Source organism: Sorex fumeus, unplaced genomic scaffold (genome assembly GCF_029834395.1).
Source record: "Sorex fumeus unplaced genomic scaffold, SorFum_2.1 ptg000006l, whole genome shotgun sequence".
Classification (NCBI taxonomy): Eukaryota; Metazoa; Chordata; class Mammalia; order Eulipotyphla; family Soricidae; genus Sorex; species Sorex fumeus.
This window is the reverse complement of record NW_026606063.1, coordinates 42,296,582-42,321,628: the sequence shown is the minus strand read 5'-3', so window position 1 is coordinate 42,321,628 and position 25,047 is coordinate 42,296,582. Positions and strand designations below refer to the sequence as shown.

At 40.2% G+C, this 25,047-nt stretch overlaps 1 protein-coding gene across 1 annotated transcript in view; it reads left to right on the top strand.

Moving 5' to 3' along the window:
- ARHGAP25 (Rho GTPase activating protein 25) overlaps positions 1–25,047 on the top strand; it is a 95,246-nt gene that overhangs the window by 35,627 nt on the left and 34,572 nt on the right. The window contains exons 2-3 of the mRNA XM_056124556.1: positions 11,522–11,721; positions 21,876–21,963. Coding sequence (XP_055980531.1) covers positions 11,522–11,721; positions 21,876–21,963 — 288 coding nt within the window. The remainder of the gene's footprint in view (positions 1–11,521; positions 11,722–21,875; positions 21,964–25,047) is intronic.

The following is a 25,047-nucleotide window of genomic DNA, read 5'->3' as shown; positions in this document are numbered from 1 at the left end:
GCGCTGTGGTTGGCGTCCTGTAAGCACTTAGTCAATACATCACAATGAACATGAATCACCATTTTTAGATCTAAAATTCCTTTTCTGCCTGAGTGGACAAAAGTAAACTGCTGCAGAATTCCCAAATGCTTAAGTCACTCAAGATTTATATGTTTTTTTTTAATTTTTCTTTTTTTTATTAGTGAAACACCATGAGGTACAGTTGTAGATTGCAATTTTTTGTGCTTGGGTTTGATTATACAATGATCAGATACCCATCCCTCCACCAGTGCCCATTTTCCACCACCATGGATAATATCCCCCCCACCCCCATCCCCCATCCCCCATCCCCTCCTGCCTCTGTGGCAGGGCAATCCCCTGTGTTCTCTCTCTCCTTTTGGGTGTTGTGGTCTGCAAAAGAGGCATTGAGTGGCAAACATGTTCAGTCCATAGTCTACTTTCGACATGCATCTCCCCTTCTGGGAGGATCCTCCAAACACCCTTTATTTGGTGTTCCCTTCTCTATCTGAGCTGCCCTTCCCTCTAGATTGCCCGACTGGCCACTAAGCTATGGAGTAATCCTCCTGGTGCTGCTCTCAGCTATTCTTGAGTATTAATCTCATATTTTGTTACTTTATATCCCTCAGATTAATGCAATCTTTCTGTCTATCCCTCTCTTTCAGACTCATTTCGCTTAACATGATACTTTCCATGTTGTACCACTTGTATGTAAATTTCATAACTTCATCTTTTCTAACAGCTACATAGTACTCCATTGTGTAGATGTACCAAAGTTTCTTTAACCAGTCATCTGTTCTTGGGCATTCAGGTTTCTTCCAGTTTCTGGCTATTGTAAAGAGTGCTGCAATGAACAAACAAGTGCAGATGTCACTTCGACTATACATTTTTGCCTCTCTGGGATATATTCCCAGGGGTGGTATTGCTGGGTCAAATGGGAGCTCAATTTCTAATTTTTTGAGAATCATCCATACTGTTTTCCAGAAGGGCTGAACCAGTCGACATTCCCACCAACAGTGAAGGAGTGTCCCTTTCTCGCCACATCCACGCCAGCATCGGTTGCTTTTGTTCTTTTGAATGTGGGCCAGTCTCTGAGGTGTGAGATGGTATCTCATTGTGGTTTTGATCTACATCTCCCTGATGATTAATGATGTAGAGCATTTTCTCATGTGCTTTTTTGCCATTCGGATTTCTTCTTTGAGAAAGTTTCTGTTCATTTCATTGCCCCATTTTTGGATGGGGTTGGATGTTTTCTTCTTGTGGAGTTTAACCAGTATTTTGTATATCCTGGATATCAACCCCTTTTCAGATGTGTATTCGGCGAATATCCTTTCCCATTCTGTAGACTGTCTTTGTATTTTGGTCACTGTTTCTTTGGAGGTGCAGAAGCTTCTTAGTTTAAGATAGTCCCATTTATCTATCTCTGTTTTCACTTGCTCAGTCAGTGGTGTGGCATCTTTGAAGATACCATTAGCTTCAACGCCATGGAGGGTTTTGCCAACTTTGTCTTCAATGTACCTTATGGTTTCTGGTTTGATGTTGAGGTCTTTAATCCATTTTGATCTTACTTTTGTACATGGTGTTAGGCAGAGTTCTGAGCCCATTTCTTTGCATGTAGCCATCCAGTGATGCTAGCACAATTTGTTAAAGAGGCTTTCCTTACTCCGCTTCACATTACTTGCACCTTTATCAAAGATTATATGGTCATATGATTGAGAGGAGATGTCAGTGTATTCAACCCTGTTCCATTGGTCTGCAGTTCTGCCTTTGTTCCAGTACCATGCTGTTTTAATTATTACTGCTTTGTAGTACAGTTTGAAGTTCGGGAGGTTGATTCCTCCCATTTTCTTTTTCCCAAGAATTGCTTTAGCTATTCATGGGGGCTTATTGTTCCATATAAATTTCAGGAGTGTTTGCTCCATTTCTTTGAAGAATGTCATGGGTATCCTTATAGGGATTGCATTGAATTTATACAATGCTTTCGGTAGTATTGCCATTTTGACAATGTTAAGTCTCCCGAACCATGAGCAGGGGATATCTTTCCATTTCCTCATGTCCTCTTTTATTTCCTGAAGTACCGTTTTGTAGTTTTCTTTGTACAGAACCTTTACTTCCTTAGTTAAGCTGATTCCTATGTACTTGATTTTCTGGGGCACAATTGTGAACGGGATTGTTTTTTTCATGTTGCTTTCTTCTCTCTCACTGTTTGCATATAGGAAAGCCATGGACTTTTGGGTATTGATTTTATAGCCTGCAACTTTACTATATGAGTCTATTGTTTCTAGGAGTTTTTTGGTGGAGGTTATTGGGTTCTCTAAGTATAGTATCATATCATCTGCGAATAGTGAGAGCTTGATTTCTTCCTTTCCTACCTGAATGCCCTTAATATCTTTTTCTTGCCTAATCGCTATTGCAAGTACTTCCAGTACTATATTGAACAGCAGTGGAGATAGTGGGCATCCTTGTCTCGTTCCCTGATCTTAGAGGGAAGGCTCTAAGTTTTTCCCCATTGAGGATGATGCTTGCTGTAGGCTTGTGGTAGATGGCTTTAATTATGTTGAGGAAGGTCCCCTCTATACCCATTTTGGCTAGGGTTTTCATCATAAAGGGGTGCTGGATCTTGTCAAATGCTTTCTCTGTATCTATTGATATAATCATATGCTTTTTATCTTTTCTTTTGTTGATATGATGGATTATGTTGATTGATTTCCGAATGTTGAACCATCCTTGCATCCCTGGGATGAATCCTACTTGGTCATGGTGTATGATTTTTTTGATGAGTAGTTGGATTCTATTTGCTAGTAGTTTGTTCAGGATCTTTGCATCTGTGTTCATCAGGGATATCGGTCTGTAATTCTCTTTCTTTGTGGTATCTCTGTCTGCTTTTGGTATCAAGATTTATATGTTTTTACTTTGCAAAAATAAAATGCCAGGCAGGGATTAACATTTTGTTTCTAAATGTTAACTTTATTTACTCAACAAATTTTTATTGAGAACCTTCACTTGACCATGTACTACTAAGAAGTATGATTAGATTTGTGAAGAAAACTCCTGTGATTGATTAATTAAAAGAATATGGATGGGGGCTGGAGCAATAGCACAGTGGGTAGGGCATTTGCCTTGCATGCGGCGAACCCGGGTTTGATTCCCAGAATACCATATGGTCCCCTGAGCACCGCCAGGGGTAATTCCTAAGTGCAGAGCCAGGAGTGACCCCTGTGCATCGCCAGGTGTAAGCCAAAAAGCAAAGAAAGTGGGTTTCTTTGTTAAAGAGGACCCATCCTGTAAGTTTTTTCTTAATTCAATACTATTTCTCCCCCCTTCTCTCTTTTTGTGTCTGTTCACCTGTCTGTCTCTCTCTTCTTCACACATATACATAGACTTCCTCTATTTTTGTCAATTAGTTTTTTTCTGAGTCAGTCACTATGAGGGTCATTATGGTGCCAAAAGGACTAAGATATAGTCCTTGTCTGCAAGAACCAATTTATAATTCATTATCATATAGCATACAGATCAGCAATCAAAGCACAGTGTTTATTCCTGAAGCCCTAGGACCTTCAACTCACCTTTATATTCAAATATTATTTCCTGAGAAAGAAAACTGAGATCAGAAACTTGAACCCTTTTATAAAAAAAAAAAGAGCCTCTCACTTTTGAATGGTATTTCACATCTTTAAATAGCCTCTTGCAGAACACGTAAGCTTGTGCAATTGTGCATGATGCTACAGGGCTTAGGTAGAAAAGATGAGCAGGGCTGAAATCCATCTCATGCTCCTTTTACCATGCCATTATTCTGCTGTATAGCTGCACTGACCCTTTCTCCCAGAACCCTTCGAGGATCTGACTTTTCTACCCAAAGGTACCATCTGTTCCTTAAAGATAGATCCTATAGTAGGTGTAAAATGAATAAAAAAGGGCCTTGAGCTTGGCACAAGATAACTTGGCACAAGATTTTGCTTCTAGGCAGCATCATCCAAACTACTGGGGAAATGTATTTTTTTAAATATCTTTCACTTCCTCTCAGTCTTGACAGAGAGCAAATTCTCTTTAAGATCTCAATGAAAACCAGTACCCATTTCTCTTCTATGCCTAAGTTTATCTTCATTCCCTGAGTTAGACATTCTTCCTTCAATGTTAGTTTTCCTTGTGCTTAGTCCTTTCTCTGTTTTCTGAATATCTACTGAGCAAATTTTTGGATATGAGGTCTTCATGTCACACAGAACTTTTCCTGTTCACTTGCATGTTCCTTTCCTTCAATCTCTGACCCTCTGAATCATTAGGTTTTACCTGTAAGACCTAAATTCAGGTTTAAACTTCAAACCCAAACTTGGGAAGTCCAAAGCTCTCTCATCCCATGCCTCACATTTCCTTATGTCCCGGACTGAACTCCCTTGCCTGTTCAAATCCATCTTGTTCTCTGACTTCCCTCTCTAGTTCTGGGGAAGAGTTTCCAAGGTTAATGAAATATGTAGGGGGCAGGGCTAGGTCTGGCCATTGTTATACCCCAGAACCTGATACTGTTCTTGGTACCTATCAAGTGTTCAGTCAAGTGTTCAGTCACTGCCTAAGAAATGAATGGATGAAGAAGACTATTTGACCTGAAATACTTCACCTCCAAACCTCTCCTAAGCCTTTCCTTCCTGCCATTTACTTTTCAGCCAGCTTGATGTTCACAGCATTCTCTCCTATTCTTTCTTTATTCATTGCCGGAATTCTAATTCATGCCTCTGGGTTTGTGCCAGAAGTGTTAAAGTATGTCCAGCTAGGGTTTCCATTTTTGTCTTTTGTCCTCTCCATTCTTTCATCCTTTCCCTCTTTTTTCTCATTTAACATAAAATTAACACATATTTGTCATAATACAGTTAATGGTATTTAGCACCCATCTTTTAAAATACAGATATTGTTATACAATTATTAATCTCTGTTAACTAATCACCCCACAAAGATCTGTATATCATCAGAATTTCACAGAGTAGGCACTGATCCTCAGAGATAAAGCATGGTTCAGCCAAGGCTATAATTAGAAACCTTTACCTATCTGCTCCTTAATACTGTGTTCTCTTTATCAGGTGATGTGATAGGAGGAGGGGTAATAAGGATGGCTATAATGCCAAAGCATCAAGGCAAATTCCTGTTCTCTTAGAGAGCAAATGGAGAAGGAAGACAGAGAAAGCACCAGGAGGGATGATTCATGCTTTTATGAACAAGTGTCCCAAATTAAGAGGAAACATAACCCAAGGAACAACAGACTGACTGGGTTGAAAAAGTTTCTCATGAATGGCATGGCCTGAAATAATACTTGAAGGATAAACAAGAACTTCTAAGAAATTAAAATGTGGTGGGAGGGGATAGGTGAGAGGGTATACTAACAGAGAAAATAGCATATTGGTGAAAAATGAGTGTGAAGAAACAAGAGGAAATGCAGGAAGAAATCACAAATGACCTTTTGTCCCATTGTGGGGTGTTTTTTCTTCATCATCTAGAATTAAGGGTTTTTTGGGGGGGGTCATCAAAAGCTTTTAATGGGTACTATTATGTAAGACATGTGTTTTAGAAGGATTTAAACACTGTTGTCTGTGGCCTGGTTGTGAGACCAGTAGAAGGAAGACAGATTAGGGAATTTTGCAAGACAGAAGGATTCCCAGAGCAAGTGGGGGTTGGGAGGAGAGCTAGATTAGAGAGTTGTTGGTTGATGACTGTAGGAAAGGGCAGTTTTGTGATTTAGTCAGCTGGTGGGATATCATTCACAGTGCTTATACAGACCAGTTTGGGGAAAAGCAGGTTTTGTGCCTATGTTGATACAAGCCAAGGGAATCATGCAAGATAATAGGGAAAAGAAGAAACTTTGACTAGCAGTGTACTGCGTTTGAGATTCACACTGATGTTCATGTAGGCAGCAGGACAGGTGGGTGTACAGCTGAGAAGAGAGGTATGGAGTAAGATCATGTAAATTCTACTACTTTAAAAAATAAACTTAAGCATGGCAGCCAGACAAAAACATTGCTCATAACAATGTAAGTAGAAGTAGTTTCCCAGCTATGAGTGAATTCCCATGTCACCCACACATTTGAAATAATCAAAAACAGAATCTCTAAGCTGAGGAAGTGATGAGAACAGACAGAAGAAATATCTCAAAAGTAGATCTTAAACGATTTTGTTATTGATTATTTTGGGGGTTACGTAGGAGTCAGAAGATGAGAAGATGAAGAAAGAAAGTGATAATGCCCTTGCAGCTGATTTCTTATACTTCCCTCTTTAATTTTCTCTTGCTCAAACTTGGGGTAAAAAAAAAGAACATTTAATGCTCTTACTGCAGAAATTACGTCTCCAGGAATATGGCACTTCCATTTGTTTTTCCTTTCTAGTATGTTCTCTCTCCTGCCTATTTTTTGTCTATAGAAATTAGAAATTATATGATCCAACTCAATTTTACATGTCAAACACTGTCAAACACTGTCCTCCCATTATTCATCGATTTGCTTGAGCAGGCCCAGTAATGTCTCCATTTTGAGACTTATTGTTACTGTCGGCAGAGTCTGGCAAACTCCCTGTGTCGTACCCAATATGCCAAATACCAGTAACAATGATGGGTCTCATTCTCCTAAAGAGCCTTGAATATAATCTCAGGGCTAGGATGAAGGAGAAGTTACTGGGGCCTGCTCGAGGCAATCGACGAATAACAGGATGATCTGTGATCTGATCTGTGATTGTTACTGTGTTTGGCATATTGAACACGTCATGGGTAGCTTGCCAAGCTTTGCCGTGCGGGAGAGATACTCTCGGTAGCTTGCCCGGGATCTCCGAGAGGGGCTGGCTGCACGCAAGGCAAATGCCCTGTCGCTGTGCTATCGCTCCAGCCCATTCATCTCTATTTTATCATGGATCTCCTTGTTAAATACATAGCATGGCGCCCTCTGACCTCTTGGATCAAGGTGGAATGCACTCTGCCACCTGAAACTACTTCTCTTAGGTCTTTAGCTTGATTTCTCTTATGGAATTATGGCTTACCCTGAGGGCTCATTGTGTCCCATACTAAGGAATGAAATACTACTTATTCCAGGAAGATTAAAAGATTCCAAGAAGTGCTTTCCAATAGAACTCTCTGTGCTGATGGAAATTGTTTCTATCGGCTGTCATGTACTGTAGTTTGTGAGGTATATAGAATTGCTAAGCATGTGAAATTGCCTGCTATGACTGAAAAACTGAATTTAATGTATGTTAATCTACTTACATGTATATAGATATTCAAGGTTAACGGATTTTAAATTGGACAGTGTATTGCTAAAGACCTGTTCTTTTTTCTCTACTAGATAATAGTAGTTTTCCAGCTTCCCTGAGGCCTTCATTTCTTCATTTTCCTCTTCTCCAAGAGGTTCTTTAAATACTTTACAACTGTTGCTTCCTTGTTCTACAACTGTTGCTTTCTTGTCCTAGTCTGCCTGCAGTCCCCTCTCTAGCCCACAGCTTGGTTCAGATCTTCTTGCCGAAGGGCTGGGAGCATGTACGCAATGTACACTGACTGGCTCACAAGCAAAGCTTATCAGGGTTATGTTTTTCATGAGGAAAAACAGTGCCATTAATAGCAACAAATTTCTCTGTTTACTTTATCTAGGAACAAGTCACACCCACAGAGACTGTTCAAAAGAATTAACAAGGAAAGTAAGTCAGAACTAAGTCAAACCCATGAGGGATGGACTTTCTTTCTTGATACTGGAATTATCTCAAGATAGTCCTGATTGTTGAATTATGCTGAGGAGTGAGACAGGGAGCAAGCTCTGAGACAGACAAAATGTTTCTCTGCTTAGTTACTAGCTCATAAAAGCCACTGTGTCATCGTTTCAGTTGTTGGGCTTAACTCTGACAGGGTGGAGTTTTGTACTGAGCCATCCACGCTGCTTATTGTTGCAGTGTTGGGGGTGTATTGGGGATTGAATCACTTGTATTTGCTACAGTATTGAGGGTCACATACTTTGTTGTAGTGTTGGGAGTGTCACATTTTATTGTGGTACTAGGAGACACACCACCCATACTTTTAAATTTATATATCCCAATGGCCATAGCCACAATAGCATGAGACTATGTGAGGATGATAAAAAGAATCAAGAAACAGTATATGGACAAATGGTGTTATTTATTGAATATAAAACATGGTTAGTCAAGGTTTTAAGCATATATAGGCAGAAAAAAATCATTATCTATCACAAAGACATTAATATTCCTCTTGGTCAGGTCTGAGAATATAATATACCTTTCTCCTGCTTTTGCCAGACCATTCTTTAATGCATAGGTGTGCTAAGAGGACGCTTTGACTTTTGTGTGATTTTGTGTGGGTTGTTTTTTCCTTAATAAATCACACAAAAGTTCCAGCACTAACCAAAAATGAATATCCCAGCAACTGAATTTTGTGCTGAGTTAATTTTCTTCATTTGTACTGTCTTTCAAGCTTCTGTTCTTCCTATCTCCCTTAGTCAATAATTGTGGGACCTTTAATTTCTCTATCTCCCACTACTCTCCTTGCTAGTCTCTCCCTCCCATGTCTGATGCCACAACAGCTGCGTCATTACAGAAGTAATGTTGAGTTAAGCTACACTGCAGCTTAAAATCCCCCTGCATCTGTCAGAATGCCTTCTCTTTCAATTTCTCCCAAAATCATGCGTGCGCCATTCTTTTCATGTCTATCCTCCTCTTTTTTGTCTTTTAGGCCACACCTAAAAGACACCTCAAAGACCTAAGTAGTGCTCAGGGCTTACTCCTGGCTCTGTCTTTTTTGTTTTTTATGTCACACCTAAGAAAGTAAGCAGTGGTCAGGGATTACTCCTGATTCTGCTCTCAGGTATCATTCCTGGGAGTGCTCAGGAAATCATATGGGAGTGTTTGGGAGCCCATAAGGGGTGCTGGGGATCAAGTGGGAATCAGTTGCATACAAGGCAAATGCTTGAACCCCTGTATTATCTCTCTGGCCCTCTTTGTAATACTGATATGAATCTTTTCAAGCTACAGTCTCTGACCTAAAGAGACTAAGTTTTATACAAAAACTGTAAAATTCCTTAGTTTACCTCATTATTATATTCTTTCCCAGACTCTCCTGGGTTAGCTTCAGATATTTCCATGGTCTTAGAGTAAATGACCATCCCAACTGTTTGAGTAATAGATGGAAGACTTTGAAGATAGCAGTAAACAAAGGAAAGGACTTATAGCAACATTTTAAAAACTGGGGTATCATGATATATTGATAAAAATTAAAAATCCATTGCCCATGCTGCAAAATTTTCATCAAAATTCCAAATTACTTTTTAAAACGACTGATATATGTACCCTTATGATAATTCCTGTTGAATCAAGTGTTTTTTACTCCCAGGTATACAACACAGTGTGACCATACTTTCCTAGTCCCCAATGGGAAGTGAGGGGTGACCATAAACCAACAGCCAAAAATGAGAATAAAGGTATGCAATAGTAACACAGACCTTTTCTGAGGTCAGCGAGCCTAGGTAGTGTATTGGGCAGTGATATCAGACTAAAAGAATATGTAGATAGGTGATAACTCTGGATACAATTAGAATCAGTGAAAGAAAGGATCTTTAATGCTGTATCAAATTCTGGTATTTGAAAGTATGCCATGGACATAAAAACATTAAAAATTATAAACTAGAAAGGAACTAGAAAGAAAAGAATACAAATCCATGAGATGTATTGTTGATATAAAGCTTTATGGATAGAAATGAAGAGAAAAAGGATAGAACATTGTCAACTGAAGAGAGCTAAAAGTTTAGAGTTTATATATTTTGTTTCATTTTATTTATTATAATTTTTTAAATTGAGTCACTGTGAGATACACAGCTACAAAGCTGTTCATAATTGGGTTTCAGTCATACAATGATCCAAAACCTATCCCTCCACCAGTGTCCATTTCCCATCACCAATGACCTCAGTTTCCCTCCCGCCAACCTCTTCCCCCAGCCTGCCTCTATGGCAGGCACTTTCCTTCTCAAGTTTAGAGAATTTAGAGAGCTCTCAGAGATGATCTTCATCCTTACCGTAGAAAGTAATCTGCTGATAAAAATGAGTCCTATTTGTTTACTTTGGACTGTGTTAAGTGGTTTATACATATGAGCTCGTTTAATCATCATCCAATTCCATGAAATAGGAACTATTATTATCCCAGTTTAACAAGTGAGGAAACAGAGGCTCAGAGAGGTTGTGTAATATTCCTATGGCCAAAGATCTAGGAAAGGAAGCCCTTGACCTTTAACAGGAAGAGAGTGCAGTTGGTTTAGTCAGTTCCAGGGTGAATGTTCTGGGTGTTGACAAAAGTTTAACAGAGGGACTGGACTATGGAGATTCTCTCCTGTCCTCCCCCCTATCCCCCAGCCAGTAGAGGAATGTAACATTGAGTTTGTGTATGGACACAGCGCAGAATAGGTCAAGAACATGCTGAAATTGCTGGGAAAGGATGGCAAGGTTCAGGGGACATGTTGAAGGGAATATGAGGCACAGGCAGGAATATGAGTTGCTGCGAAGGTATGGAAAGAAGAGAGTGGTCCTGGATGGAAGTTACTGTGGAGACAAGATGTAGAGTCCACCAGGATCAAATCCCTGTGACCAAAGTGAGAACGACAAGAGGGAGTGGGTGGAGGCTGATAGATTCCAACTTGGCTTGTCTTCTGTGAAGAGATCCGTATTTGCTTTCCTTTCCTTGGTGTGCTGTCAGCCTCAGGAGAGTTTGACAAGTGACTGAAAGTCTCCTCATTGGGCAGTGAGAGGGGACCCCCGGGTCCAGCAGAGAGAGCTGTAAATACAACTCAGCAGGCTGGGGCCAGGCTGGGGCCAGGCTGGAAGATGAGGACACTGGACAGGAAAGCTCGGGAGGTGCCCACTTCCTTCCCCTGGCTACGTGGGCAGGGCGTGGGGGGTTGGTGTGTGCGGCGGGGCGTGTATGTGTGTCGGTGGTGGGGGGGGTTGGGGGGGTGACGTTCAGGTCGGTGGCGGGGTGGTCTCTGTGGAAGGCGGCGTGGGGCCAGGCAGCAGAGTGCGCAGGCCGCTCCTCCTCTGTGGAAGGCCGCCCGGTGGCTTCCGGCCGTGCTGCAGCTGCGTGGGACTCACCCCGAGCCCCGGCGAGTGAGGCGTTATAAGTCTCCTCGGTCTTGTCAGATACTCACTCCCACGCAGGAAAAAGGAAACACCTTTTGTCAGATGCTGCGGCCACTTCCTCTTCCGAAGGCTCCAGCCAGGCTTTCGCATTGCAGCATGAGGGGCCCGCGCCGGGCGGCCGGCCTGCGTGAGCTCGGGGCTGCGGGACTGCAGCAGCTCTGCCCACTCCCGGGTGGGATCCATCGGGGAGGCCGCCGGCCACTCAGCTGCCCAGCGGTGCCCAGGAGGCCTTCGCTGGTCCCAGAGTTGGACCGTTGAGCTGGACCCGACAGGGACCCCAGCCGCTCCTCCGCCCCTCGGAGCTTCCTCCCGGCCTCTCCTCAGCCCGCTGGTCCCTCAGTCAGTCAGGCCGCCTGTCTGTTCCTCTCTCCAGCTCGCTCCAGGAGCGTGATGACCGGCGAGCAGATGGCGGCCTTCCACCCCGCGACCACCCCCAACCCGCTGGAGAGGCCGATCAAGATGGGCTGGCTGAAGAAGCAGAGGTCCATCGTGAAGAACTGGCAGCAGCGGTACTTCGTGCTGAGGGCGCAGCAACTCTACTACTACAAGGATGAAGACGACGCGAAGCCACAGGTACCCGTTGCCCAGGGCTCTCCCCTCCAGAGCCGCAGGAGGTCGCGGTGGACCCAGGCCCCGTGTGGCTTGTATATTCCCAGGGGTCTCCTTATCTGACTCAAAATATGGCCTTTTGAGGGGAGGTCTCCTTTGCCTCATTTATTTTTCCAGATGCAGAAGCTGAGGGCAAAGATGAGGCAGTGACTGCCTCCCCTCAGGAGCCTGTGGAGCTCCCGAAACGCAGCTCTAAATCAAGGCTGGCAATATGATCTGGGGGGTGATGACTAAGGACAGGGATACAGGAAGTAGACTTTGGTTCAAGAAAATAGATTTGAAGCTGCCTTTCGTTTGTTCACTCAATATTGTTTGAGCATCTGCTGTGTGGCAGGCACTGTTCTAGGCGCTTGAAATAAGCCAGCAAGACAAAAATTACTGCTATGGGGACTGGAGCGGATAGCACAGCACGTAGGGTGTTTGCCTTGCCCGTGGCTGAACCGGGTTCGACTCCCAGCATCCCATATGCTCTCCTGAGCTCCGCCAGGAGTAATTCCTGAGTGCAGAGCCAGGAGTAACCCCTGTGCATCGCCAGGTGTGACTCCCCCCTCCCCCCCCAAAAAATCCTGCTATATAGAATTTAGAAGATTTGGGGGAGAGGCAGGGGAAGAAAAAGTAAGTAAGGAAAGTAAGATGTTGATTAGAAAATTACTAGTTTTATGAGGAAAAAGTAGAATGACTAAGGTGGGCATCAAGCATTTGGGACAGGGTTTAGAATTAAAAGTGTTTGGAATCACCTCTTGAAGGAACTGAGAGAGAGAGAGAGAGTACTCTGGGTACACTCTTGGCACACACACACTTTTAATCCCAGTGTGATCCCTGGCATGGCTGTGTGGCTCCCTGAGCACTGCCAGAAGTGATTCCTGAATTCAGAGCCAGAAGTAAGCTCTGAATACAGCTAGGTGTGGGTGTCCCCCCAAAACAAAAACAAAATGTAAAACAAACAAACAAACAAGCAAAAACACTTGTTTTTTTTTTTTGGTTGTTATCTCTGAAAGAGGTGACATTTGAGCATAGGCTAAGGAGGTGAGGTAATTTGCCAGGCAGAGGGAATAGCCAGTGCAAAGGCCCTGAGGCAGAGCATGTCTGATAGGCAGGGAAGAGCATGGGGCAATAAAGTTTGAGATGAGAAGATTAGAAGGAAAAGGTCAGAGATGGGAGGGTGTTATCAGTTGGAGCTCAATTTGCAAAGGACATTGTTAACTATTGTAAGCATTGAGTATAATAGGGAGGATTGCAGGATCCCCAATGAATAGTAAACATTTTTGGCGTATGTTTTAAAATGATGATTTTGGTTTTTGTGTTCAAAACAGATTTAGGACTAGGGGGAGGAGACCTGAAACTAATTCAGGTGAAAGGTTATGATGCTTAGAATCTTAGTGGAAATTGTGGACTAGAAGGAAATGATTATATTCCGGATATACTTTGGAGTTAGAACAAATAGGATATCCTGATGGAATGGATGGGGCTAGAGAGGGATTTGATACTAAATCTTGGGTCTAGTATCTCTTCTCTGTATACCTCCTTGATTTCTCATGGCCATCATTGTACCAGAGAGTACAGAGGGTGATATTAATGACCTTGGGGGGCGTCTGGACATATTAATGACCTTGGGGGGGGTCTGGACATAGTTAAGTCTCTTGCCTTGCATGTGGCTGGCTTTGGTTTGATCCCCAACACCCCAAGGTCTCCTGATGGTATCCTGAACACTGCCAGGAATGATTCCCTAAGTACCACCATTTTTGTCTAAACCCACTTCCTCAAAACTCTCCCTTACCCACTCCCCTCCCAAACACTGGCCCTGGGACACCATGTTTAAACTAGATATGGGCAACCAGAATGTCTGATATTGGTATCCAAAGCTCATAGCTGTTGAGGAAGAGTGGATTTGGTCGGGAAGAACGTATTAGAGAAGATGGATTCCAGAATCTAGAGGAATATGAAAAGCCCCAAGAATTATGAGGATGTTGGGGAGGTATAGTGGAATGTGACCAGAAATGAAGTGAAGCATCTTGGAAGGAACAATTTTCTTTAAAGCCAGGCTTAAGGATCTGTGATGTATCAGCAGCACTTAGTTATCAGGGCCCTGTGATTGAGGACAAAATTGAGTTAGCCACTGTGGAGGCCAGGAAAGGACCTCCGAGAATGTACCATTACTCCAAGTTCTTTTCCAGTTTCTATGCAAGAATAATAGACTTCCTTTACTTTATGTACTGCACAGAATCTGTAGAAGCCTGCAATAGCAGGCCAAATATGGGGTGAACTGTGCATTACTCACTGAAGTAAGAGAGCTTCTCATCTACATAAAGAAGGCAATAGTGCATAGCTTTCTTGAACAGTAGAAAGGGCAGCTTGGTAGGACTTGCTTCCGCAAACTACAGAGGGTGAGAAGTACAGGCTTATGTCCAAACTGTGTATTTTTCCTGGCTCTACTACTTTTTGATTATAACTTTCAGCACCACCCCGTCTTATAAAATGGAATGATACCTGATATGCATTGTCATAGGAATAAACAAGTATAAAACCTATAAAAACTGTTGTGCAAAAGTGTAAACTGATACTAGCATGTAAAATAAATTACTGAAGTTCCTGCTTTCTCTCTCTTACTTCTGAAGGTAGAAAATTCAAAGTCCACTGAGAATTTAATTAGGTAAAGCTTCTTCTGAGATTAGAAGTGTGGTTTTCTTTAGGAAATCTACTAATATAATACAGGAAATTAATGGATTACGCTTAATAAGTTAATGAACAAAACCACACGACCCCTAAATAGATGACTAAGAATAGCATATGCTAAAGTCTAATACTCAAACAATAACAGACACTGTCCTCCCGTTGTTCATTGATTTGCTCGAGCGGGCCCAGTAACGTCTCCATTTTGAGACTGTTGTTACTGTGTTTGGCATATTGAATACGTCACGGGTAGCTTGCCAGGGTTTGCCGTGTGAGCGAGATAATCTTGGTAGCTTGCCATGCTCTCTGAGAGGAGCGGAGGAATCGAACCCGGCTTGGCCAGGCTGGCTGTGCGCAAGGCAAACACCCTACCGCTGTGCTATGCCCTAATACTCATTTTGGATATAAAAATTTTGAACAGGCTTTTAAGAATAAAATGATAACTTCCTAGAGAAAGTAAGTATATTTTATATGATTATGTCTATATTGATTACAAAAACTACATGTGTACATGATAGGAAATTTAAAGTATATATAAAATAAGAACCATTCCATTAGAAGGAATGATCCACTTAAATTCACTTATTCTGTCTCACATACTTAGAAATATCTACTACGAATAAAAAATTAGAAAAAATAATATTTAATTGAAAAATGAACAATATCGCAGCTGGGGTGATAGTAATATAGGTAGGGCACTTGCCTTACACAGGAATCTGGATTTGATCTTCAGCACCAAATTTGGTTGCCAGACTCTCTCCAGGAGTGATCCCTGAGTGCAAGACAGGAGTAAACCCAGAGCACTGAGGGGTGTGGACCCAAAACAAATTGACACTTTCATGAATATTACCTTATACAAAAGTAAATATTTTGCTATCATGTAATTCTATTTTTTAAAAAACAAATTTATTTAAGAAATAAAGGGAGGGAAGGAAGGGGTGAAGATACTTGTTCAATGATGAAATCGTGCAATTTCCTCAACCTGGTTGGCACTGGAAGATGCCATGTTGAGTGAAGTAAGCCAGAAGAAGAAAGACAAATACAGGATAGCCTCACTGACCTACGTATGGTCCATACAATACTTGATGTATTGTAGTAAAGGGGAGATGCCTAGATCACCCTTGACCCGAGAATTTAGAAAAGAAAAGGACAGAGAAGGAAAGAAATCAAGGTAGAAAGAAAAGAATAGGAAGTAATGGGTAAACAGGCATCAGGGCTTCAGTTACAGGTGATGATATGGATGAGTGGTATAGCTATATATCCAAAACACAGACTCAACAAAACTGAAAATATGAAATTTAAGCTGCAATTACTGAAATTTTGTAATGTGCTTGTCCTATTGACAGGTGGAGATGAGGTGGGGGTTGGAATGGGGAGGAAATATGTGAACACTGGTGGAGGGAAGTTGACAGTGGTGATGGGGTTGGTGTTGAAAGATTATATGCCTAAAACTCAACTATAAGTAACTTTGTAAATCACAGTTCTTAAAAACAAACAAACAAAAGAAATGTGTTCAAGAGAAAATACAACTTCTCCAAAGTGGATAAAACTAACTCACATCCCAAGGAGGGATGGGCAAATGTGCCCTAAAGAAAATACACACCTCAGGCAGCTTTGGGCAAGACAAGGTTAAGAAATTGCACATCTCAAGAGGAGATGTGGACAGGTACTATTATGCAATTCTTAGCGATAATAAAAACATCGTATTGTAAGGACATTTCTAATTAAAAATCCTACTGAAAAAATAATTGAGGATTTGGGCTGATCTTTCTATATTATTTATTAAGTAGCATCTTTGTAGATTTTTATGACCCTAATTTTATAGAGAAAAAAATTTATTCAAAATAGTACTGCACTGTATCACTGTCCTCCCATTGTTCATCAAATTGCTTGAGCGGGCACCAGTAACATGTCCATTGTGAGACTTGTTACTGTTTTTGGCATATCGAATACGCCACTTGGAGCTTGCCAGGCTCTGCTGTGTGGGCAGGATATTCTTGGTAGCTTGCCAGGCTCTCTGAGAGATAAAGTAATTTATTATGCTACCATTTAACAAAATTCTGGAGTCCCTAGAATCTGGAAGTATTTAGTAATGAAAGTTACAGATAAGAGTTAAATGGGGAAGGGAGTGCGTAAAAGTATTTTTCCATACTATATGTCATATCACTTATAATTCTGGATGCATTAAAGACTTTCATGTGAAAATTTTGTTCAGAAATTAAAATTTGGGACAGTAAGACTGGGCTGAGGAAGAAAATTGGGTAAAAGGTTTAATTCTCTATTTCCCTTCTGGCCTGCAATGTGTGTGTGTGTGTGTGTATATATATATATATCATACTATAAATATACATGTTTGTATATTTATATATATGTGTATATGAGAACAAGTGTGGGGAGAAAAGAGAAAATTGAATTCAAGAGCTAGGAAAAACCACAAAGGTCAGAGATCATGTCTTGCATATATGGGGCACCAGTTCTATCCCAAGCACCATATGATCCTTAGCATTATTAGATATTGCCCTGGAGGATTTTGAACACCATTGGGTATCACCACATAAGCTCCTGAGCACTGCTGGAGTGCCCTGGTGATCCTTGGTTTTATTCATTTAACTGTCCTGCCTGATTGGTCTATAATTGCCGGGAGTGATCCCTGTACTCCCTGAGCACATGTGGGAATGCCCCTCCATCCCTCAAATTACCGAGTTCATAAAAAAAGTACTAGAAGAAATTAGCTAAGAGCATAATCTTCAGAAGAGAGTTTATTTTTTTCAAGTATAACAGCAAAGACAGCATAATAGAAAGACTAATTTAATTGTAGAAATAAAAATGTCTATTTAAAACCCAACACAATAAAACAAAACGGCAAAAATCGAGAAAATTGTATGGTAAATAAGTGTGTTTAATGCTTAAAATAATTTTTTCGAGTCTATAAGTTCAAACAGTTCAATAGAAAAATAACCACATGGCACAAATGATAATTTATCAAGGAAAAATCATGGCCAATAAGTATGTATTAAAAAGTTCTATCTGAGTAACAAAGAAGTGCTGTGAAAGCTGATTAGCTAGCATTGTCTCCTTATACATCAATAAATATTTTCAAGAATTACAGTGTTGGTAAAGACTAGAGAAGAGGATTTTCATGCCTAGTTAGTGGAAATTCAAATTCTGACAGTTTTTCTGGAGGAATCTTTTTTTTTTTGATTTTTTTTTTTATTAGTGAAACACCATGAGGTACAGTTGTAGACTTACAATTTTTTGTGCTTGGGTTTCGATTATACAATGATCAGATACCCATCCCTCCACCAGTGCCCATTTTCCACCACCATGGATAATATCCTCCCCACCCCCACCCCCCATCCCCCCCGCCTCTGTGGCAGGGCAATCCCCTGTGTTCTCTCTCTCCTTTTGGGTGTTGTGGTCTGCAAAAGAGGCATTGAGTGGCAAACATGTTCAGTCCATAGTCTACTTTCGACATGCATCTCCCCTCCTGGGAGGATCCTCTGGAGGAATCTTTTAAAAAATTCAAGTTCTTTGTTTGATCCTGCATTTCTAATTCTTAAAATTTAACCTGAATTGATTATTAAGACTGATGTAGGTAGTTAAATTCCCCTAAGAGGGTTTTCACCAGTGGTATTTATAGTAAGGATATTAATACCCAGCAGCGATGGTTAAGTTTTATCTGGAGTTTTTCATATATTTGTGCAATAAAATGTAATTCCACTATTAAAACTTTAAATTAGTACATTTTGAAATACACATTTTCATTACATAATATTTAAAAAACAAAACCAAGATGTACAATGTATAGCAGATGATATTATATGTACTAATCCCATGGATGAGGAGGAAAGTTGTGAATTTGTATTTATAGAAAAAGGCTGGGAAGAAAAATACACAGAGATGTTAACAAGACTTACCTGAATACTGGAGTTACATATGCAATTTTTAAATTTTTTTTCTAAAAGTTCTATAAAGTATAAATTACTTAAACATTTTTATTTATTTCTTAATTATACATTTATAAAATACATGCAACCTGGAAACAAAACCTGAAAGGAAATATCCCCACTTGATTTTAGAGTAATCAAATGAGAAAGGCACCCATGTACATTGATGATGTATATGTTTCATGTAGGTTCATGAAACCTTTCTAGAAAATCAAATGACCAGCTTTCCAAGAGCCCTAGTCCCCTTCCTTTGCGCCAAAACTCATATCATTAGACCCACTATTCTCATTGTAAGAAGCTATACAAGAGAAATAATAAGATATATGTAATATTATTTCTAATATGAAACAGTAGACTGAATATCTGCTAAAAGAGAATGATTGAATCATGCAATTCATATAATAGATTTTTTTAAATATATGTGCTTCATGGAACCTTGGTGTTCTGTGGAAGATATTTTTCTCTGAGTTTTCAGAAAGGTCTGTGCAGCTCGACCAGTCAATAAGTCTATGAAATAGCTGTAGACTACTGCTTTTAAGAACTTTTTTCTCAGGGAATTTAAAAATAATCTTGGAGATCTGCCCACAAATTTCCACTGCCACAAGGATTTGAGATAGTCTCCAAGCTATGTTGTCCCTCTGCCTCATCTTGAATCTGTTAAGTTAACACAGGTTGGTTTGCATCACCCAGCGCTCTCTCTCTCTCTCTCTCTCTCTCTGATAAAGGAATAGTTTTGGATGCAGCATTTGCCAGTTTCTGTGGTGTAAATGTTCCTACCATAGCTGATTAAGCTTTTCAAGGTGACTTCATTGAATGCAGACTAGAGAGATGTGCAAAGTACCATGTTACAGTCTTTTACATTGTAGATGGCAATTATTTAAGGGAATAGAAATAACAGTAAGCTATACCATATAATTAGAAAATTGTAGGTTTTTAGTAATATTTGAGTAGAAGTAATATTGCCTTAATATAAAATATTGCACTGTGAGTTTATATAATTTAATTGTAATAATTGCTGTGTTTAACAACTGGTTTACAGAGTTCTTGAAAATGTAGCAGTTTGTTCTTGTGATCTAATATTTCTTTTTTATTTTAGTCAAGTTATTTGATAGGGGGTCTGGGGCCACATGCTGTGGTTCTCTAAGGACTATTCTTAGCTTTGTGTTCAGAAGTGACCTAAATTGTTGCTTACAGGATCTTATGTGGTATTGGGTACTCTAACTTTGTTTGACTGGATGCAAGGTAAGTACCACAGTCCTGTGATCTTTGGCCCAAGAACAAACCAATCTATCTACATCTATTACACCGCTGCCACCGTGTTTTACCCTGAATCATTGCCATAGGACTCGTGATCTCCAACACAAAGTTCCCCTCTTTCCATTTTTGTACACAGTCCACCCTTTGTACACAGCCACTTTGGTCCTTCCTTGTCTGAGACAACGCCTCCTTCCCCTTCAGTGTTCCCACCTCCTCTCATACCTTATGCTGCTCTCCACTCCTGTTCCTTTTCTCTCTGCTCTGTTCATTTTTAATGGCCAAGGCTCTCATTCTTATTGTGTGGAAAGGGTCTGCAGTTTGCCGTTTATGCATTGGTGTGAGTAAAGTTCAATCCGGTGGTTACTTCTTCCAACAAGTGAGTATTATAAGTAACGCATTCTGTAATTCTGAAATACCAGTGCCTGAGGTTGAATCATAGATTTCCTATTTACAGTAACTTTGTAAACTACGCTCAGCTAATTAACCCTCTGCACCTAATATCCTTATTACACAATCTTTCACAGAGTTTTAACGAATATTAGGTACGATAATAAATTTACACAGAACTTGACTCTTCATAAATAAAAGTCGTATTCATATTTTTATATATTTTGTATTTTTTCTTGGAGAAAAATATTATTTTAGATGGCAAATGATAATTTAGAGAGCTTCTTCAGAGAGTCTGGTTTTTCTTAAATGACTTTTTTCTACTAGGTGAGCTTCTGCCTGTCTAAAACTTATATGGACTTTTGTTCTCACCCACCTCTTTCCTTCTTTCTCTTACTCATCTATCTTTTCCTTCTATATGTGTTTCTTCCTCTTCTTTTTGTTTTAAGCTCTTTTCCACTCAGTCCCAAGACATTTCTTTTTCTAGACTCTGAAGAAACATTGATTTGTTAATTAAGGCTTCTGGCTGATCTGACAAATCTTTAAGAGTCTCTTTCTGACTGAGGGCAGTCCTCTCCATCTATACTTTGTTCTGTAGGGAAAAAATGCACCTCAGCTCACAATACATGCAACCTGTAGCAGTTGGGGAGATTTCAGTCATGAGTACTAACTCAGTATAATTAACTATATCCCTCTTTGTAGTCTCAGACATTTAAAGTGCAGATTCACTCAGTCGCAAAGTAAAAAGTAGTAAATATTGCCATACAAAGCTGCTTTGGAGATCTTGTTGGATATTACATGTAAGTGCATATGCATGCTGCTGTGGAAGTGACTTGTTTGATACATATTCGTAAGGAGCTTAATTATCCTACATCCTTCCTGCATGCAGATCCCTCCTCTCCTTCCCACTCCCAGTGTGGCATTTAGGTCACAGGTCTCCATTATAGTTGTAGTAATAAAGAGCATGACTTTGAACCCACTTCTGAAGAATTAGTGTTCTGCTATTTACTAGCTTTGTGGCATTGGGTAGAACTTCTCCTATCCCCAGTTTTCTCACTTTTAAGTAAGGATGCCTTATCTGGAGGATCTCTGAAAGGACTAAATAATGTATTCAAATATGTTCAAAGTGCTTAACAAAGGGGCAGGCACCTGGAATGAACTTTTTTTTTCCACTGTGAATTAGGAGGTTATTCATGATTGTGTTTCATGCATACAGTGTTCCAACACAATCCCATCACCAGTGCCCATTTCCCTCTGCCATTGATGGATACTTTTTTGTTTGTTCTGGGGAGGGATTACATTCAGAGATGCTCAGGGTTTACTTTTGTGTGAGGCTCAGGGTACCATATGTGCTGTGAGGGGTCAAACCCAGGTTGGACACATGTTGGGCAAGTGATCTGCCTGAGGCACTATCTCTCTAGTCCTTAGAATGAACTTCTTAGTACCTCTTGCTGCTGCAAAGTATCCTTTTCCTTTGAATGGCTATGTGTACTCAGTGCTCATACTGGTGACCAGATGTATAAATATGATCTATTCAATATTATCATTGCCTTCGTAAAAATCAGATGTCTCTTGGCCAGTAAATCATGATTCTTGTAAATGTGGGAAGAGACAAGTGTTGTTGGTAGTGCCCCTTAGCTTAGGACCTTGTCCTTTTATCTTGTTTATCGCCTACCTTGCTCTCAGATAGCCACCATCTGACAATAGCCCAAATAGCAAAAGCAACACAATGAAAACTAGGACTCTTCTTTCCCATCTTTGTCTCCACCGCTCGTCATCCTGTTTTCCAATTTGATATCAATTCATAGGTGATATGATTGCTGAATATCATTAAAGATCTGACTTTTGATATTTCAGGGTTGCATGTACCTACCAGGAAGTACAATCAAGGAGATTGCAACAAATCCAGAAGAAGCTGGGAAGTTTGTGTTTGAAGTTACTCCAGGTAAGTGAAAAGCTGTGGGACAAGGTGGCACATTAAATTCCCATTTTACTTTGTATCCTTGAAGTATAGAGTGTTCACTGAGGTGACTGACCAATTAATCAGCAGAATGCAGAATAGTTGCATGTGAAGGTGATGAATGTACACAGGTTAATGAACACTAGTTCATCAAGTGAACTACATGGATGGGCATAGCCTCATTGCATATGAATTTCATGAATGCATGCTTAAAGCTACAAGTCCCACCATTTTGTCCATGAGAAACCATTAATAGCAGTAATGTAAGCCAAAAATAAATAAGATTTAAAAAATAAAAAGGACCCCATCGTAGATGAGCAGTGGGACATTAAAAATTAATGGTTAAAATATAAATGGAACTATGTGGAAGTTGCATTTTGGTAGTCAGTCTTATGTGGTTCCCTGATCACCCCTGTGTGGATGTACTTCTCACTGCTCACACAGGCAGAGCAGTGTGCATAAGAAACCTGCTAGAGGAGGCAAGGGAACAGCGAGTTTAGTTGTGCCCAGTCTGCAGCCTGCCAGCCTGCCTTGGTCCATCTAATTACTTCCCCCACCACTTACTATTTATATAATTATGATCATGATATTTAATTTCTCCCTATCTTTTATCTGTAAAATGTAGACAATAATGATAGTAATGAGGATTCAATAAATTATTTACTGTATAAGTAAACATTGGTATAGTACTTGGCATATCATTTGTGCTGTATAGGTGCTGGGCATACTGGGGATAACTCCATGAAATTACCAAATAGAAATTAATGTTGAAGAAGAACCTAGTTTTTTCAGTGTCTCCTCACAAGGAAAACCTTACTTCTTTTCCACAAGACTGCTTCTAGTCCTAGGATTCCTTTTTCCTTTATGTTGTGGTTAGTAACTATCCATAGTAACACATGTCCAGTAATATAAGGCAACTTATTTGAAAGTTGTGACTGCAAATTCACTCCGGTTCCAAAAAAGTCTAGGGCACATTATGATTATGGAATGAGATAGGATGATGATTTGTACTCTCATATCTCTCACACTAGCAGCATTCCCATAGAGTTCTGGAGAAAACCTTACACACACACACACACACACACACACACACACACACACACACACCTTAGTTCCTTCAGTTAAAAAAAGTGCTGGCTGATATGGTGATAACAGTGGTTGATTCCAAATTTTGGTCTACATGATGGGATAGATGAGGATTTTTGGTATTTGACAATTGAATTTGATTGCATATGAATTTCATGTGCCAATTAGTGTGGATGACAAGCTTTTTTGAGGTGTGTGTGTGTGTTTATGTGTGTGTGTGTGTGTGTGTGTGTGTGATATGTAGGAAAAGAAGGGGAGAGAGGATGACCAGGGCTGTAGTTTTGGATACATTAAGTATTTCCTTCAGTTTTCATGAAAAGGAAACCTATCTTTGGGATAATTTGACTACTGCTGTGATAGAGGTCAGATGACAAGGAATTAGAGGCTGGACTGGTTAATTTAGAGTCCAAGGAGAAGATATTAAGAATCCCTGAAGAAGGTAACAATATGTGAGTTAGGTTTTAAGGGAGGATTAGAAAGGTATTTCATAGGTAGGAAAAAACTAGAACAAGAAGGGGGTTCATTTCTGAGGAGGGAAATGTCAGGAGGCCAAAAGTGGCTAGACAGAACTTAAACAGATGTTTAAACCAGAGGAAGTTTATGTCTGAGGACGGAGTTGCTATCCATGATCTCTGTGTCAATTTCAGTTTTCCTGAGAGAGAAACCACGGTAATACCTTATACACCCTAATACCTGTGCCTCTTAAATTCTTAAATTCATGTTAAAATCACTAAGCCTCACCTTCTATATACTTTGGGACACCCTGATTGAGTTCATCTTAATCTTCTGACAAAAGGGTTAGTCTTTGAAAATCAAGGTCATTCAGGACCATCCTGAGAGCTGGGATTGATTACAACAAGAGTAGAAGTAAATATTAAATAACTCAAATATTAACTCAAGACACAGGACAAATTGAAAAGTCATGTTCCTGACTGGAGTGTAGGCATGGGAGTGGGAAAAGGATGCTTCACAAATTTTGGCCTATGTCAAATTTGAACAGTATAACTAATGGGAGCTCTAGTGAATGCAGGAAACCAGTGCCTTGCTCAGAATTTGGCGATGATTTGCTGGGTTCTAACAGGACGGTCTATCTCTGTACTTCAGTTGCATTATCTGTGGCTTTAGCTATTACCATCTTGAAGTGATACTAGAGCCATATTTCTACCTCAAAGGGATATTGTGATTCCTATGGCATACCCTATGGTAACCCTGACCATGTTTTACTTCTCATTCTACTTCTGCTATCACTAGTTTTTAGTTCCTGATAGATACTAAGTTCCCAGATGTCTAGGGCTTCTATGGACTGACATGTCTGGTTAGAATTGAGGACCTGAATATGAAGTTTTGTGATACAAGATGGGTTCAAGGGACCAGTACCACGGGGAATTTGAAAGTTGTTTGTTCTGCAAGAAAATTCAAGTTGAACACAACTGGCATATTCAAACAAGCTCTTTTTAAGGGAAATTCCCAGATGTGACAATGGGTTTCTATCTACAGAGTCATTCTGTAACTTAATATTATCCCAACAACTGAGAGAGATTGCTCTTACATTCTTTTCCTTCCTAACACCTCTATCTAATGCTCACCTTTCTATCTTCTCTCTCCCTATTTCCTCATTTTGTAACTTTCTTCCTTCTCTTGATATACTTTACTCTTTTGGTAAAGTATATCAAAGGATATACTTTACTCCCTCTATCATTTCTTCCATCCTCTTGTCCATTGAGTACACCAACTCAGGAACCACTCTTTGTCTTCCTATCTATAATCTTGGGTTTAAAGTGAAAATGGTAACATGCTGACAGATTTCACTTTTCCATCAAGTGTGTTTTGAGAACTTGCGATTTGCAAACTGGGGTGCAGGAAGAAGAGCAGTAATGGTGACCAGGAAGTAGACATGCTTGTGGTCCCTCTGACTTGAATTGTGGTTTGGTGTCCTTCTTCCCACCTCCACGGCTAAGCTCAGGACTGACTTAAGAAAGTAGC